The 19233-nt window shown below is 36.5% G+C and overlaps 1 protein-coding gene across 1 annotated transcript; it reads left to right on the top strand.

Moving 5' to 3' along the window:
* The first annotated feature begins 39 nt into the window (after nucleotides 1-39).
* On the top strand, nucleotides 40-18663 carry LOC132133674 (dual oxidase 1-like). The gene is made up of 33 exons (XM_059546575.1): nucleotides 40-714; nucleotides 1543-1626; nucleotides 1701-1865; nucleotides 2663-2850; nucleotides 2930-3128; nucleotides 3651-3817; nucleotides 3958-4018; nucleotides 4814-4910; nucleotides 6232-6322; nucleotides 6517-6619; nucleotides 6702-6868; nucleotides 6988-7163; nucleotides 7265-7383; nucleotides 7470-7610; nucleotides 8188-8301; nucleotides 8388-8590; nucleotides 8674-8859; nucleotides 8978-9191; nucleotides 10537-10630; nucleotides 10741-10901; nucleotides 10990-11056; nucleotides 11149-11226; nucleotides 12759-12937; nucleotides 13094-13324; nucleotides 13640-13739; nucleotides 14121-14170; nucleotides 14284-14411; nucleotides 14778-14931; nucleotides 15827-16059; nucleotides 16195-16353; nucleotides 16433-16588; nucleotides 16752-16880; nucleotides 18169-18663. The coding sequence occupies exons 1-33, from the start codon at nucleotides 651-653 to the stop codon at nucleotides 18289-18291; spliced, it is 4581 nt and encodes a 1526-aa protein (XP_059402558.1). The 5' UTR covers nucleotides 40-650; the 3' UTR covers nucleotides 18292-18663.
* The last annotated feature ends 570 nt before the right edge of the window (nucleotides 18664-19233 follow it).

Below are 19233 nucleotides of genomic sequence, written 5' to 3'. Positions count from 1 at the left end.
AAAACGCCACTCATACAGCAGTCCGTTATAATGCAAATGATCCCGCTCAGGTAACCGGTCCAGGTAAGCGCACCTTCAGGTGATTGTTAACGTGAATGAGGATACTTTGATAACCGTACATCAAAGGACATCGGATCTTCCTTCATAGTCTGACAGAACTGGATGTTACTTGATAGACATTTGGAAATCAATACCCACGGACAATGCCGCATTGCAACTCACCTGTGGACGCAACGAGAGCCGCGAAACAACACGGGGAAATATGTGTCCTGGAAATAGGATGATCCTCTCGGCGCTCATCTTTTAAACGATCGCACTTCCTAATAAAAGCTTTGATTTGCATTGATTGGTATTCCCAAAGAGAGGTGTCAACCGCTCAAGACCAGCCCTTCAACATAAACCCAATGTGAAACAGGCAGGTGTGGATGTGGGTCGGACTCTTCCTTTGATTTTCGCTGCCTTCTGGTCTATTCGCGGACAGACAGGTGAGTTCTGCTATTCTCTAGACAGGCGTGACTGTATTTTCACTTTAATTGGCTTAATGTTTGCTCTAAAGTCCCGGATTTGTCAGTCTTAAAGGAAGGTTGTGTCTGCTTGAACACACGGCAATTTTCTGTAGTTCAGGTGAAGTGCTTCATTGGTCTGCAAGAATGGGTTTGTGTGAGCTACTCTTGAAGACTTTAACTGCACTGTCTGTTCTCTGTCAAGCTACTGGTGAGTAAAGTCTGTCTTTCTGATCTTTCTACACGAAAAAAAATAGTGAAATAGAAACCATTTTCACTCAGAAATTGCAGTTACAAAGAAATTACAAGTAGCATTGCATTTAATGTGAAATTTTCAAGTAAAAAGACTAAAATAGTATTTTCTTGTGGAAGTTATTATTATTATAATATCTAGCTATCATTTTGAAATTATAAAAATTATTTTTAATAAATGTGAACCAATGTGCATAACTTTATTATAATTTTTATTATTTTCAGTGTAACTGTCCTCTCAATTTTTTTTAATGCAGTTTTAATTAGAGAAATTACAGTATTTTTTTAGTGGTCTCAGACTTTTGATCCTCACTATGTACATATATGAAAACACATGAATTTCCAGCTGTTTGAATACTCAATATAGCCTACACTATTCACTAAATGTGTTAATGTAACATGCTAATATGAGTTCTTGTTATTCATGAAAATTACTGTGAAGCGTTTCAATAAACTACTTCAGTCAAGGTTATTCAAAATATAAAAAAGTAGTGGCAAAAAGTCTCATTGACACAAAATAGCTTTTTTTTTTTCTTTAATCTTGAATATTTATTTATTTTTTCATCTTAACTGTTCTTGTATTGATTTTTTTTTTTTTTTTTTTTTTTTTTGAGGGACATTTTAGGATGTAAGTTGGATTTTGAATCCTAGATAAATCTTAAGTATATTTTAAGCACAGCTGAAATGTGCATGGAATAAATGAATTCATCATTTACTAACATTATATGAGGATTCACACTTATTTATTATAGTGTTGCCAAAGTTCCTTTGATCTTGAACCAAACAGGTGCCAATTCTGCCATTACCTGGGAAGTTCAAAGGTATGATGGTTGGTACAATAATTTGGCAGATCACGATCGAGGGGCTGCAGGTGAGTGAATTCATACTTCTTTTATGTTTAAAAAAAAAGAAGAAGAAGGGAACATCAGGATATTGTCCCTACAGATGCAGCACTGGTCCGACTCCTTCCGGCGCAGTACACAGATGGCGTTTATCTGCCCCGACAGGAACCGCACCTGCCAAACCCCCGCCAGATAAGCAACATAGCGATGAGTGGCCAATCTGGTCTCATGTCCTACAGGAACAGAAGCGTTCTCTCTGTGGCCTTCGGTGAGTGATGCTTTCATTTAAACAAGGTGTAACCTGTTGATTGAAGAGCCAGCCCTGAAATAATAGTGTCACATCATTTAAATAAATGTCCAGAAAAGGCTTATTGAGTGTAGTTTACCTTAAAGTGATAGTTCACCCAATAAAAATACAAATTTACGATTTTTGTAATTTTCAATTACGATAGTTGGCAGAAGCTAGAGATGACTGATTCTTAAGTTTTAAATATGGATATATTCCTACACAAATGCATCAATTCACTTCAGAAGGCCATTATTACAACGCAAATCAGGGAACACAAAATTAATACCAGTGGCTCCTGATGAGATATTGAGGTCTTATGAAGCGAAACGATTGATCTGTGCAAGAAACTAAATGTTATTTACAACATTAGAGGTAATCCACAGTCTCAGGCAAATGGGAAAATTGTATTATTTTAAGCAAACAGATTCTTTCGGACAGTTGGTTTCAGTTTAAGGTTGTATTTGTTTCCTCAGTTCAGTGACTGTTATGAGTAGTGCTGAATGAGTTGGCAAAACCAGCATCATAGGATCAAATTTGCCGGTATTTTGGTTCATTCCAAATTGGAGTTACTGTCAGGTGTCTGAAAGTGAGTTTTGCTGCCCAAGCTGTGAACTCTTTCAGATGGTTCAGTCCTACTCACTGTTATTCTATTAAGAATTTTAAACCCTTTTAAGTTCAAGGATTTCAGTAGATGTTTTCCTAATAGTGACTTATTTTAATAACGGATCAAGGAGAATTTGATTCCTTATGATGGCAACTCTTTATTATCACACTAGGTTACCATGTGTGGTCTGAGATCTCAGAATCACGAAGACCTGGTTGCCCACCTGAGTTCATGCATATTAAAGTCCAAAAAGAAGATCCTGTCTTTGGCTCCAACTCTTCACAACCGGTCCTGCTTCAGTTCCAGAGAGCAGAGTGGGATCTGAGCACGGGCAAAAGTCCTAACAGTCCTCGCACACAGGTGCGTATGTAGCCACTGTAGACTGTATGGGATTTATAATAGACCTGCTTAGTTTTTGATCTACCCAAATTAATTTCAGGTGAATCACGTGACAGCATGGATGGATGGCAGCTCCATCTATGGATCGTCCAGCTCATGGTGCGATGCCTTGAGAACGTTTTCCAAAGGACTGCTGGCGTCAGGTGCCTCACAGGACATGCCCCGGCGCAGCAGCAGCGGTTACCTCATGTGGAGCGCGCCGGACCCAAGCACCAGCCCTGGCTCACAGGAGCTCTACGGTAACATATGGAGTGATACTTTAAGTTATAGTACATTTATTTATTTATGACCACATGATCAGTAGTTACATGGCTAATCAAGGAATTTTGTGACTGAACAATACATAAATGGCTATATAAATAAATAAATCAAAATTTAAATAATAAAAATAAAAAAGAAATGCTCAAAAACAAATAAAAATGAATGAATTAATTAGTGATTAAATGCATAATTAAATAAACATCAGAGTGTTATTGTTGCAATAATTCCTTTTTCCTCAATCCTTTTGCATGAGCATGTGTTTGCTAAAATGCTCATATGTGACACCAATAGACCATCATTGTTTTAAAATAATCTTCAATCTATCTTCCTCTTGTAAATGGCTCCACAGATGGCAAAACATTAAGTAATAAAGTACAAAAGTACATGATACAGAACAGAGTGATTTTTCATTTTGCATTATTTTAGTACTTGTATAAAAAAAAATAAAGTACATTAGTACATTGTTACATTGTTTTCAGCTGCGGGTTTTGTGTTCTCAGAGTTTGGGAATGCCTGGGCCAATGAGAACATCTTTACGGTCACTGAGGGAATTATTTGGTTTCGTTACCACAATTACCTGGCCTCCAAACTGCACGAGGAACACCCCTCTTGGTCAGATGAAGAGCTTTTCCAAAATGCCCGAAAAAGGGTTATTGCCACATTTCAGGTAAAGCAGATAGTGCTCTATTACTGACTCACTTCATGAAACGGGGCAGTTTTCCTTCCATTAGAATCTCCTTTGAACACTTTGAAAAATATAATGATAGATCAGTCTTATTTCTGATTTGATGATGGATCTTTCCTCAGAATATAGCATTCTATGAGTGGCTGCCGGCCTATCTGGGAACTCCAGTGACTTCCTATCCAGGTGAAACTGTGTGTGTGTGTGTGTGTGTGTGTGTGTGTGCGTGCGTGCGTGTGTGTGTTTTGAATGTGGACATGCTCCTGTAATCTGTGGTTTGTCTCAGGCGGCACACCCACTGACCACAGTCCGCTCTCTGACCGTCTGAAGGTCACACTACAATCAGATTTTCATTCACTTCCACTCATATGCATGTTCGCGCTTATTAATAATAATAATTATTTGATATTTATAATTTCTATTAATATAACCAATTGCATTTTGATACAGGTTTCAACTTCTTTTACTTTTAACTTTTAAGTAATAAATTACTTCTTTAAAAAATCTAAATAAATCAAAATAGTAATTTTTTTTTTTTACGTTTGAGATGCAAATTTACAATAAAATTTTAGGTGACATACATAGTAAAATACTTAATGATAATAAACAAATATAAAATTATTTGTCTATTATTGTGATATATTGAACAAAATGATTTATGTGGGTCAGATGGTCTCTTCCTGTTTAGGTGGACGATTATATGCAGCTGTGAGCAGACTTTATGCTGCGGGTCAAACATTTGGCTACACGAGACTAATCTGTGGTCTGTTAAAATCTCTCTCATGGCTTGTGTAAAATGCAGTTGGCTTTGCAGTTGACAGCATGTCGTTGGCGTCTACGTACGTGATTGCAGGTTGCCAAGTACTGTATGTCCTTTCTGCTGAGGGCAGTACTGTAGGCTTAACAGTGGTTAGTGAAAATATGAGCTGATAATGGAATATAAAAAATGAGCTGAATCACACAGCACCGTCTTTTTTGCAGGTTATCAGAAATATGTTGATCCTGGGATCTCTGCTGAGTTTGAAGCTGCTGCTGTGAGGTTTGGACTGACTCTTGCACCACCTGGTGTATATAAAAGGTACACTGCTCAAATCACTTTTGTAAAACTTAGAAATCCCATGACATTAACGTTGTACATGTAACATGTTGACATTGTAACATTAACACTAACGACTTTCTGTTAATATATATAGTAACATGTTTGTGTGTGTGTGTGTGTGTATATATATATATATATATATATATACAGTACAGACCAAAAGTTTGGACACACCTTCTCATTCAAAGAGTTTTCTTTATTTTCATGACTATGAAAATTGTAGATTCACACTGAAGGCATCAAAACTATGAATTAACACATGTGGAATTATATATGGAATTATATACATAACAAAAAAGTGTGAAACAACTGAAAATATGTCATATTCTAGGTTCTTCAAAGTAGCCACCTTTTGCTTTGATTACTGCTTTGCACACTCTTGGCATTCTCTTGATGAGCTTCAAGAGGTAGTCACCTGAAATGGTCTTCCAACAGTCTTGAAGGAGTTCCCCGAGAGATGCTTAGCACTTGTTGGCCCTTTTGCCTTCTGTCTGCAGTCCAGCTCACCCCTAAACCATCTCGATTGGGTTCAGGTCTGGTGACTGTGGAGGCCAGGTCATCTGGCCCAGCACCCCATCACTCTCCTTGAAAATAAAGAAAACTCTTTGAATGAGAAGGTGTGGCCAAACTTTTGGTCTGTACTGTATATTTCTATGTTTTGCTTTAGTGTGTCAGTAGGAAATATCAGTTTACATTTCCAAACATTACTTTTACCATTAAATGTAATAATCCAGTGAGATTTTTGTTTGCACAAGGAGTCTGACAGCAGCCAGTGCTCCACACAGAGATCTGATCTCATCATCATCAGTCTGTCTGGAATAACATGAAGAAACAGAACAAACTGAGACAGACTCAATTCAGAAGAACTGTGGCCATGTCTCCAAAACGCTTCAAGAATCCTGCAAATCTACAGTACTGTGCAAAGTTTTAGGCATTTGTGTAAAAATGCTGTGGAGTGGGGATGCCATCAAAAAATAATCATATAAATAGATTTTATTAATGAATTTCTATTAACTTAACTATATTAAATCAACATGACCACACTATGCGTTAAAAAAAAACGTTTGTCCTAGAAGCACTTGTGCATTATTTTTCAGGTAGCTTTGCAGGGAGGTTTCTTGTGTTTTGGAGACATTGCCACAGTTCTTCTGGATTGAGTCTAGTATAATACTAGTAGCCTAAGACTTTTGGACAGTATTGTACATATATATAACTGATCCCAAACTTTCAAATGGTAGTGTACGTATAAATTCCTCTATTGTATCTAAAATTGTGTTGAAATGTGATTTTGGGGATTCAGAAACAGGACATGTCACTACAAAAGTGCTATGAACAGCGACGCAAGTAAATCTCCTGCCCTGCGTTTATGCAACACCTTCTGGAACCGAAATGTGAGTCATGATAGACAGAGGTTTTTTGGATTATTATTACATTTCAAACATGGTGGCTTAACTATAATTTTGACTGTTTTTGTCCCAAGAATGTCTTTATTATATATATGTATACACACACAAACACACACACACAGACACATAATGAAATGTAGAAACTATTTTAATTTAATCAAATTATATAAATGTTTTAGAATCCAAACCTGAAGTCCAGTCAGGATGTAGATGAGCTAATAATGGGCATGGCTTCTCAGATCGCTGAGCGAGAGGACAACGTTATTGTGGAGGATTTGAGAGGTTGCTTTTTCTTTCAGTTCATTTAATGACAATAAGAACATCTGCTGTTTAACACATCTTCTCCATTCCTTTTTTCCATTAGACTACATGTACGGCCCCTTGCGGTTCTCGCGCTCTGATGCAGCTGCTTTGACCATCCAGAGGGGGCGTGATTTTGGGCTGCCCAGTTATAACCAGATCAGAGAGAGCCTCAACATGCTGCCTGTCAACAGCTGGGACGAGATCAACCCTAAACTGTATAACACACAGGTGCTGCTACAGCCATCAGCAAGAATCTCTCAATAACAATATCCAGAATCACCCAACCTCTTATTGTTCAGATATTGCAAAAATCTAGTTTGTAATGTTCAACTGTTTCTTTGATTTAGTTATTAAGGGAGCTTGTAGAGTTGTATGAGAATGATACCTCCAGACTTGAGCTTTTTGTGGGAGGCCTGCTAGAATCCCAGGAAGGACCAGGTCCAGTGTTTTCCACCATCATCCTGGACCAGTTTGAGCGCATAAGGAACGCTGATCGCTTCTGGTTTGAGAACATACAAAATGGGTGCGAGATTTTTATTTGATGATTACTTTAAAAAAAAACAGCCATGTCAGTTTGGTCAGATGATGAGCACACTGAACACTGAAAGATATCCTTCATCTCAGCTTGTTCACTGAAGAGGAGATCCAAGCCATACGTAACACCACATTTCATGATGTCCTTCTGGACGTTACTAGTGCGGAGGAGGGTGACATTCAAAAGAATGTATTCTTCTGGGTGAACGGTAAGAAGCAACCAAGATGCACCAACATATTCCACAAAAAATAATATTATAAATCATGATGTGTTTATATTGGGCTTTTTGTGCAGGTGATCCCTGCCCCCAGCCTCAGCCAATCAGAGCCTCTGATCTACACCCCTGCACAAAGGCTTCCACTATGAGTTACTTTGACAACAGCAGCAAAGCTGGTTTTGGAGTAACGGTGGTGGTACTTTTCCTGTTTCCAGTTGGTCAGTGTCATTCATATATATATATACTCCTTTGAATCTCATTCAGTTACTGTTACCTACCCTCTTAAAATAGATTTTTTAGTTGTCTATCGACCCCCAGGACCACTAGGTAACTTTTTGGATGAATAAAATGTGCTGCTCTCAACCTTTCCTGAGAATGGTACCCCCATAGTTATGTTTGGAGATTTCAACATCCCATCCACCTAGATAAACCTCTGTATGCTGATTTCCACACTCTGCTTGCCTCTTTTAATCTCAAAAGAGTGTCATCTACTGCAACACACAAATCAGGCAACCAACTGGACCTTATTTATACACGATACTACTCTACTGATCATGTACTGGTTACTCCACTGCACACTTACCCCTCCAAAAAATCTTGAAATGTTATTCTTCTATTGAAGTGAAATAATTTATTGGATAATTTATTACAATCAAATACGTCACTTTCAAGGGTTGCCACAAAATTGCCACAAGTTTCTTGCTAGTTAAAACAAAGAGTTTTTGCCAGGGTGTATATGCCACCCAATCATTTTTCAACACACGTCACTGTGACAACTTTCTGATCTCTCAACAGTAAGCTACATAGTAGCTTGTGTAGTTGCTCGTGTCCGGACAGCCAGATACAAACGATTCCAAAAGAAGCTCAGAGGTTCTACAACAGACAAGAAACCTGCACATGAAACTATTGGTCAGTAACATCACCTGCAGTGTCACATTCGTCTGAAATGCCAGTGAAGATGAGTTTATTAACTTCATTTTACTATATTTATTCAGCCAAAGAGTGGTTGGGGCACAATGCAGCACCTCAACAAGTTACACTTGCGTTCAACGAGAATAAAGTATTCCAGACCTTTGATGAAAACAGCTCTCTTCTCAGTTCTCACAGCATGAGCAATCAAGTCCACCTGAATGTGTTAATATCCAATGACCATCAGCATCGTGCTCTGCTCTTGAAGATCCCCAAAGAGTATGATATGGTAGGCATTTTGTAGTTTATTCTGATGTTATCATTCAACTGATTCTCAATGAGACATTAAGTTGTCAGATTTCTGTCCAAAAGGTTTTGTTCTTTGAGGATGGTGGACAGAGGTCAAAGTTCCTGGGTCACCTGCGCTCTGAGCTGGAGGGAAGAATTCAGAATCTGACCGTGATTGAAATGAGTGAGAAAGAGCTTCTTAGAGATGCAGTGACCAGAACACAGAGGGAAAAGATTGTGGAGACATTTTTCAAGCACGCTTTTTCAAAGGTATGTGTTTCTGTTCTCTCTTTATACTGTATGTCTACAAGGTCATTGTGTTTTCATTCCACTGGCAAAGTGTCACAAAGTTGAGAGGTAGCATCTTCCATGTGTTTTTTGACTCCAGGTCTTGGACATTGATAAAAGTGATGCAGGAGACTTGAGCAATAGAACCAGAGAAGCATTACAGTGTGAGCTCACACGAGTTGAATTCGCCAGTGTGCTCGGTCTGAAGCCTGACTCGCTCTTTGTAGAGTCCATGTTCACACTGGCTGACAAGGATGGTAATGGATACCTTTCGTTTCAGGAGTTCCTGGATGTTATTGTCATTTTCATGAAAGGTGAGGTTGTTAAAATCTTTTTTATTGCTGTTCATTGTTTCAATATATGTTGTTGTCACCATTTAAAAATACTACCAAGTCACAGTGTTACAATGCTGTGATGTTACAATGCTAGAGGTTTACCTTGTTATGTTAGGATTTTACAGTTTTACAGTGTTACGATGTTAGAATGTTTGAATGCTACAATGTTACATTGCTACAAAGTTACTGTACGTTGTTAGGATGTTGCAGTTTTACAATTTTAGTATTTCCATGTAAGAATGTTTTGATATTACAGTGTTAAGATGCTACTAAGTTAACTTCTTACAATTTTAGGATGTTACAGCCTTCAATTTTAGAGTTTTTTTTGTTGATACAACATTACAGTGTTACGGTTTAATGATGTCACAGTGCTAAAAAGTTGCCTTGTTACATTGTTAGGATATTATACAATTTTATATAGTTTTGATGTTAGAGGGCTGTTATGTTACAATATTATAATGTTACAATGCTGTAAACTTACCTTATTATATTGTTATAATATTACAGTTTTACATTTTACAGCGTTACAGTGTTCTGATGTTACATAGTTAAGATGTAACTGTGCTATTAGGATGTTACAGTGTTAGTTTTATGATTTTACAGTGTTACAAAGTTACCTTGTTAGAATGTTACAGTTATACAATTCTGTGGGATTAAAATGTTACAATTTAGCGACCTTACTTTGTGAGGATGTTCCAGTTTTACAATTTTACAGTGTTATGTTCTTACAATTTTAGAGTGTTAAAGTTTATTAATGTCACAATGCTACAAAGTCGCCTTGTTGCATTGTTAGGATATTATAGTTATACAGTTTTACAGTGTTTTGATGTAAGAAGGCTGTTATGTTACAATATTGTAATGTTACAATGCTACAAACTTACCTTTTATGTTTTTAGAATATTACAGTTTTACAATTTAAAGTGTTACTGTGTTCTTATGTTACATAATTAAGATGTTACAGTGCTATGAAGTTAACTTGTTAGGATGTTACAATTTTACAGTGTTTTATGTTACAATGTTAGTTTTCTGATTTTACAATGTTACAAAGTTACCTTGTTACATTGTTAGAATGTTACAGGTATACATTTTTTACAATGTTACAAAGTAACCTTATTTTGTTAGAATTTTCAGTTTTACAAAATTTTGCGGCATTACTATGTTACAAAGTAACCTTACGTTGTTAGAATGTTACAGTTGTACAATTTTGCGGCATTACAATGTTACAAAGTAAACTTAATTGTTAGAATGTTACAGTTTTACAGTGTAATGGTGTTACTATTTTGTGTTGATAAGAGTGATAGAGTGTTTTTGCTCTCAAATCCAGGTACTCCTGAGGAGAAGTCTAAGCTTTTGTTTTCAATGCATGACATTAAAGGAGATGGCTTCTTGTCCAAGGAAGAGTTCACTTTCTTACTCAGGTCGTTTCTGATATTTTTTGAGCCTTGTAGAGAACAAAAGTGTTTATATATATACTTTTATAAATCAGATTAAATTTTTCTGCTTGTCACATTCTTCTTGTCTTGTACAGATCTTTCATTGATATCTCTGAAAGTGCTCTATCTAAGAGTCAGGCTGATGATGGTATAGCAGCTATGCTTCAGGCAGCTGGTCTTTACAACAAAGATTGCTTCTCCTGGGAGGACTTTCACCTTCTGCTGCGAGACCATTCAGCTCAGCTCAGTATTAAAGGTCATGGTCTAATCTTCCATGTCTATATTTATTAATTCACTCAATATAGTGGCATTTTACTTTGTAACTGTTGTTCCTGTATTCGCAGGCATGGAAGTACTTGGTAAGAAAAAAATAGCCAGACAACAGCGAGTATCTTTCATTAAGAAAAATAGGTAAAGAAAAAAAATTATAACATAAAACCCATTTGACACACAAAAAAAGAATAACAGTAATATAGCTAAGTTGTTTTTTATTTCTTTTGCAGTCCTTCAACAGTGGAAGAGCTTACTCACAGGCACGAGGGGGAGCAAGATCAGGAACTTCGTCAAAGACGGACCAAGAAGTGAGATGTTAATGCAGTGGTTCTCAATTTCAGTCCTAGTGCCACCACCCCACCACGAGCTCTCTTTTATTTAACACACCTGATTCAGATAATCAGCTCGTTAGAGAGAATTCCATTCATGAACTGTGTTCTGATTGCAATGGTCCGTACACAGCATTCACTGTTCCCCACTCCCTGAGCACAAGAAGTACGTTGAAGTTTACTTCACTTCGAAACATTCAACATTCATTATACACTCCATTCTTACTGGAATCATGGCGGAATTTCCTATAAAGTCCACTTCGTAGTGCACTTATGGTCAAATAGAACAAATGTCTGAAGTGACAAGAGATGCATGCAAAATGTGCAGAGCGGTGGGTTGCGAGGACTGAAATTGAGAACCACTGCATTTATGGATAATATCTCTGTCATGGTCATTTTAGAGCATGTGTTCATTACGAAACATGTTCTGACATGTATGGTCATTAGGAATTCAGCTAGGTGTTAGATTTAAGCCTTTGTGAAACCCATCATTTGTTGGCTATTGAGAAATGTGGCAATCAGTATTTGTGGGAAGTGATGCCATTCTGTGACGTTATATTGGTCAGGTTTCGCTTTGAACGTCATCATTTTTAGTTGACTGTGACAAAATTAAACTGGCTAGTAATGCAGAAGCAGAAATAACTAGACTTTTACATATTATGAATGTTGATTGTTGATGACTTGTGTGTGACGGTTCTCAGATGTAGATGTTTGGAAGGTTGTTACTATGATACATTACTAATAAATAACTAACTAGACCAGGCGTGTCCAATCCTCCTCCTGGAGGCCCGGTGTCCTGCAGAGTTCAGTTCCAACCCCAATTAAACACATGTGAACCAGCTAATCAAGGTCTTATTAAGTATACTAGAAACTTCCAGGCAAGCTGACGCTTAACTGTGCAGGATAGTGGCCCTCCAGGACTGCAGACAAGCATATAGATAACTAACTAGACATACAATTGGATAGACAGATAAATAGTTGATTAGTAGTCTGTCTGCCTGTATAATTTGTTACCTCTCTTGCTGTCTTTCTGTCTGGTTAGTTAGATATTTAGTTATTTAGCCATACACCTGTCAGTCTATCTAATTAGTTAGTTATCTAACTGACTGTCTTTCTGTCCAATTATTTATTTGTCCACACGTCTGTATGTTGGTTATTTTAACTGTTTGTATAATAAGTCATGCATTTGGCTGTTTTTCTATATAGTTTTTATGTTATTTATCTTGCCCCCTTCGGTCTAGTTAGTTAATTATCCACCCGTCTTGTCTAATTAGTTATTTATTTATTGACATGTCTTTCTGTGTAGTTAGTCAATCTGACTGCCTTTCTATTTATTTTTTCTCACATCTTGGGTTAACTAACTGGCTATTTCTCTGTCTAGTTAGATAATTATCCATTTGTCTGTCTATCCAGTTAGTTAAAATGCTCAACCCAAGTTTGAGCAATAAAGAAATGTTGTTTCTGTCAAGCCACCCTAATTAAAGCGGAATATGTTCTGTTTCCCTTGTTAGAATTGAACAAAACAACCCTAAAGTGTACGTGAGGCCTCGGAGAGAGCGCTACAACAGGAACGCAGTGCAGCAATGCATCCAGCAGGTCAAACGCTTCATAGAAAACTACAGAAGACATATCATTTGCATAGTCATTATATACGGGATCACAGCTGGACTAGCACTGGAAAGATGCTATTGTAAGTGTCCCATTATTTTCTCTCTTTTCATCTCTGAACATTGTATTGTGCATATTTAATGCCTGATTTGATTTATTGTGATCATGTTGAATTGTCCCTATTTTTTAACACTGGAGATCCTCACTAATAGTTGCAAACCAATAGCAATGTTTGTAGATTATGGTTTACAGGCCCATGCCAGTGGCATCCCAGAGACCTCCATGGTAGGTGTGCTCGTGTCTCGCGGTTCTGCGGCTGCAATCTCCTTCCTGTTTCCCTACATGCTCCTCACTGTGTGCCGTAACCTGATAACCATGTGCAGAGAGACTTTTCTCAACAGATACATCCCATTCGATGCGGCCATCGACCTTCACCGTCACATGGCTATGACTGCTGTCGTCCTCTCAGGTCAGAAGAGAAACATTTGCTCTACGTACAAAATGCCATCTATTAATACTAGAACTTCCTTATGTGCCCTCTCAATTTTTTTTTACTATAGATATGAGTCATTAGAATCTTACATCATCGTGTTTATGTTTTAATACTTTGCATGTCAAGAGATATTTGTGCAGTTTATAACATATGTGATTTTCAATTGACGCATTAAGTAGCCAGGGTTCAAAGTTCCATTGCATTGTAACGTTTCCTCAAAGTGATGTGCTATACAGCAATCATATCACTTTTTTTTATTTATGTTTTTTTTATTTTTTTCTTTGGTGCCAGTTGTTCACAGTTTGGGGCATGTGGTCAACGTTTATGTTTTCTGCATCAGTGAACTCAGTATTCTTGCCTGCCTGTTTCCTAGAGTGTTCTCCAACAATGGGTAATTAATACAATTAATCTTGAGATATACACACACATATATATATATATATATATATATATATATATATATATATATGTGTGTGTGTGTGTGTGTGTGTGTGTGTGTGTGTGTGTGTACTGTGTATATATATGTACATATATGGTGATGGTTTCAGGTTCAGAGTAACATTCCAAAGTAACGTTTCCATAATGTTTGACAAAATGACCAAATGTTCATGTAACCAGAACTGGATGTTTTGAATGTTCAGAGAACATCCAGAAATATAAATTTTCAAACTTAATGGGAACATAAAGCATTTTTAGAGCATATGTTTGTTAGCTAGGAATCTCTGTTAGTGCAGGAGCCTTGTCTAAAATTCTGTATGTTGATCAATTCTAGGTCTGAGCTTCCAATGAAATGGACCTTCTGGTTTTTCAAGACAGTTCCTGGTACAGCTGCTCATTCAATGTTGTTCGGATATATTCAGTACTACATTTCTAGAGTCAGTATATTACTTTTCTAGATGTGTGTTTGCTGTAGCTTTGTTTTGTTTCTCTTTCAGGTCTCACTGGGGTTCTTTTGCTGTTGATTTTTGCCTTTATGTATGTCTTCGCCTCACGCTATTTCAGACGCATCAGCTTTAGAGGATTCTGGATCACACACCACCTATATGTACTCGTCTATGTCCTGGTAAAGGAAAAAAACACCTATTCATTTATGAGATTTATTGGTGTTTCAGCTTCAGTATTATGTACTAAGAAAAACTAATACAGTTGAAATTCAGATAGTAAGATCCATAAAAGATTCATTAGAATACTTCTTTACAGTTTTTGTTTAAAAAAAAATAAAAAATGTTTTCCAATTTTGAAATTAAAAGAAATGATGAAAAAAAATTGTATGTTGTTTTTTTTGTCTTTATTTCAAAACAACAATATGATTGTTCTCAGCCATTTGTTTTGTTTTGTTTTGTTTTGAAAGTTACATGTCTGGTCAGCTGGTCAGCACATTGGCCACAGGAACTGTGAATACTGACGTCTCTCTCATCTCATTTGGCAGACAGTGATCCACGGCAGCTACGCCCTCCTCCAGGAGCCCCGCTTCCACATCTACCTGATCCCCCCGGGCCTCCTCTTCCTCCTGGACAAGCTCATCAGCCTCAACAGGAACAAGGTGGAGATCCCAGTGTTGAAAGCCGAGCTGCTGCCCTCAGGTAGACAATACGCTCAGCAAATTCAGCACAGCGCTCTTCAAGGGCCTGAGCACACAGTGGTGTCTCATGTGCTGTAAAGTGTTCACTTCTAATTGCTCTGGCTGTAAAATAATACAGCATTTCAGAACAAGAGTCTCGAGGCAAATCCAGGAGTCACTTTATTGATTTTAAAATTAAATGTTGTCTAAAATCACCAATTGGGTAACAGTTTATTTCAATAGTCCACTTTAGATATTCCATTAAATATAAGTAGCTTTGCAACTGCATGTCAACTATGAGCATTATTAGTAGACTGCTAGCACTGATCATTCTATTTACTATAAGCAACGTTGAGGAAAGTTTCTTTGAAAAGTAATGCATTACGATATTGTGTTACACCATAAAAAAGTAACTAATTGTGTTACTTGCGGTAGTTGCTTTTAATGGGAAGTAATACATTACGTTAATGTTGCATTACTCTTTGTCACTTGAGCTGGGCTTGCTTGTTTATTTTAATAGCAAAAAAAAGAAAAGAAAAATATTTTATATATATATAAGTTTTGTTTTTGGCAACTGGTGTCTTGCATTACTTTTTTAATATATATTATTGTAAATATATTATTGTAAATTTACAAGTAATGTGTTACTTTACTAGTTATTTGAAAAGTAATCTGATTACATAATTTTTGTTACTTGCAATGCTTTACCCCCAACACTCACTATAAGTAACTTTGCATGTACATATGAACTTAAAATAACATAACCTTAAAATAACATAAATATAATAAAAATAAGCAGTCTACTTAAACTCTAATGAGAGTTAGTTGGCATGCACTGGCAAAGTTATTTATAGTAGAATTTCTAAAGTGGACTAGTAGCACTGATAACCCGATTCTCAATTTCTCTGAACTGACAGATGTAACTTACCTGGAGTTTAAGCGTCCACAAGGTTTTGTCTACCGCTCGGGACAGTGGGTACGTATCGCATGCCTGGCGCTGGTTACAGATGAGTATCATCCTTTCACCCTGACCTCCGCACCACATGAGGAGACCCTCAGCCTTCACATCCGTGCAGTGGGACCCTGGACCAGCAAACTCCGAGAGGCCTACACCCCTGAGAATCTCCAGGAGCTTGGAGGATATCCAAAGGCAAGGATAAACAGTTTGTGTTTGGATCATATAGATGTAGATAAACCTGAATGCATTAATTTATCATATATATATATATATACACAGCTTTTATGTTCCTTGGCATGAATGAATGACCCTGCTGTATCTCCACAGCTGTATCTGGACGGGCCGTTTGGGGAGGGTCATCAGGAGTGGACAGACTATGAGGTGTCAGTTTTGGTGGGTGCTGGGATTGGAGTCACACCCTTCGCTTCCATCTTAAAAGATTTGGTGTTCAAATCTTCAGTCAAGTTCAAATTTCACTGCAAAAAGGTACAACACAGCCTTTGAAAAATACTTTTTAATGTCCTATAATTAATAAATATATCCTTAACGTGTGCTCTAAATCCAGGTGTACTTTATTTGGGTGACACGGACTCAGCGTCAGTTCGAGTGGGTGTCTGACATCATAAGAGAGGTGGAGGACATGGACTCTCAGGAGCTGGTGTCAGTGCACATCTACATCACACAGCTGGCTGAGAAATTCGATCTCCGCACCACCATGTTGGTAAATCCGTTGTTTATATGAGAATGAAATTAGGTATTATTGGTTTATATGGTTGCTGTAAGTTCCATTGAACTACTGTTATGAAATTAAAAGCAGGTTAACTGATATGAAGTTATGGTTGGGTGTAAAATCAATCACCTCTCTCTCTCTCTCTTTTGTCAAGTATGTCTGTGAGCGGCACTTTCAGAAGGTGTGGAACAAGAGTCTGTTCACCGGCCTGCGCTCCGTCACACACTTCGGCCGCCCACCCTTTTTGGATTTTCTCAGCTCACTACAGGAAGTTCATCCAGAGGTCAGAAGCCAAATAATTTGCATCTATGCATGCAAGCACTTTACTGTTAAACTCCACCAAAAATGCTAACTATAACGATAATTATAACGTTTTTAATAATCATTCTAGTTCTATGAGAATAGGAAAGTTTACACCCCAACAATAACGACACAGAGGAACAATATCACTGGAGTCACTTTTACAATCACTTTTTTCAGCTGATGAACGGTAAAACATTGACAGCCAATCAGAATCCATCGGATTAAAAAAAAAGCCTGAGCATTTAAACTGGGAGATGACAAAACTGAAGCATGTGCTTATAATAATAATAGTAGATTATTGTGTATTGTCGTGGATGCTAAAATAGTCATCCGTATAGTAGTCTTTAGTTATATTTTTCATTATGGTTATCTTTTTTGCTTTGGTTATAATTACCTTTATTGTTATCGTTATAGTTATCTTTATCGTTATAGTCATTATTATAGTTTTTGTTATCGTTATAGCTATATTTATCATTATAGTCATCTTTATTGTTATAGTTATTGTTATCTTTATCATCAAAGTTATCTTTATAGTTATCATTATAGTTTTCTTTTTTGTTATAGTATAGTTTTTTGCTATAATAACTACAACGATAACCACAAAAATAACTTTAACGATAACTATAACTTATAGTTATTGTTAAAGTTCTTTTTGTGGTTATCTTTGTAGTTATTGTTATAGTTATCTTTATCGTTATGGTTATTGTTAAAATTATCTTTATCGTTACAGTTTTCCTTATAGTTATATTTATAGTTATTGTTAGTTATTTTATTAGTTACGTTGCTATTGTTATGGTTATAGTTACTGTTTGTTTTTGTTACCGTTGTTGTTATTGTTATAGTTATCGTCATTGTTATGGTTATCATGATTAAAGTTATCTTTATCGTTACAGTTATCTCTATAGTTATAGTTATCTTTATCATTATAGTTATCTTTATAATTATCATATTTATAGCTATTGCTATAGTTATATTTATTGTCAAAGTTATAGTTATCATTGTAGTTATCTTTATCGTAATGGTTATAGTTAAAGTTATCGTTATCGTCTTATAGTTATCATTATAGTTATCCTTATTGTTATAGTTATCTTTACAGTTGTAGGGCCTTAACTGTTGCATTTTTCTAAATCTTCCTGTATCAGTAAATATTTGTGATTCATATGGGATCTTGTTAAAGGAGTCATTTTGGTAAATGAGTCATTAAATTAGATCATATTGACAGTGATATCAACCTCACGTACACCACTGGTGATGTTTCCTTGTCAAAGGTGGAGAAGATCGGCGTGTTTAGCTGCGGTCCTCCTGGTCTGACCAAGAATGTGGAGAAGGCCTGCCAGCAAATGAACAAACGTGACCAGACACATTTTGTTCACCACTATGAGAACTTCTAGGCTGTACGATTGAATCCAATCAGAAATACTTGAAAACGATTCACTGAATTATCAATATTGATTCATTTTTAATTGGCCTGGAGTCCATTATTCAGTCTGAGTTGCCATTACTAGTTGGTAAAGAACATGTTGAGGTCATATAGAAGTATAATGCGGTCAACAAATCAGTTATGCTAAATAAATCACTTTTAGTACCAAATATATTAGGAGCGAATTTCAAATAAAGTAACCGATTACAGACTAGATTTTTTTAGAGGTAATTTTTCCATTGTATTCTTTGTTTGTCTTTTTGAATGTAAAAGTACATACATATGATGTATATTCTATGTAACAAATGATCAATAAATGAAGTGTTATTCCATTTTTATCTATAATGTAATTGTCATTTGAGTGTTACTGTTGATGTTTCATTATAATTATCACTAAAGGGACTGATCAAATTCCACCTAAATTTATTTTGTCTAAAAAAGGAACTCTTTCTTCTTTGATGATACTCCTTACCTTCAAATCATTCAACATACACAAAAGATGTAACATAATTCACATTCAGTGCTTGCTATGTTTCTTCTCTAAGGAGATTTATGTTTTGTTTGTTCATTAAAAGCAATAGCCAGTTCACAGCTTTTCATCCAATTTTGGTGTTTTCTGTATTCTTTTAACCACAAACTCCAATAACATGGCATTTGCCAACAAAGCAATAAAAAACAGGGAAATTAGGGACAGTGTGCTGGCAGACAATATCACTTTTGGGATTGTGAAAATGATCAACACAACAACAATTGCCAGTATCCTAGAGAAAAATAAAGTAAGAATGAAGCAATGCATGTATAAAAGAACTCCACTGACTACGTACACACTGCAGGTCGCAATATTTTGGTGTGTGGCTCATTTCAAAGATAACGCATTAGGCTTTGAGTCTTTTATGGGCTTTGTTTTTTTTTT

The sequence above is a fragment of the Carassius carassius genome, chromosome 50 (assembly GCF_963082965.1).
Source record: "Carassius carassius chromosome 50, fCarCar2.1, whole genome shotgun sequence".
Classification (NCBI taxonomy): domain Eukaryota; kingdom Metazoa; phylum Chordata; class Actinopteri; order Cypriniformes; family Cyprinidae; genus Carassius; species Carassius carassius.
This window is presented reverse-complemented; position numbering and strand designations above follow the sequence as displayed.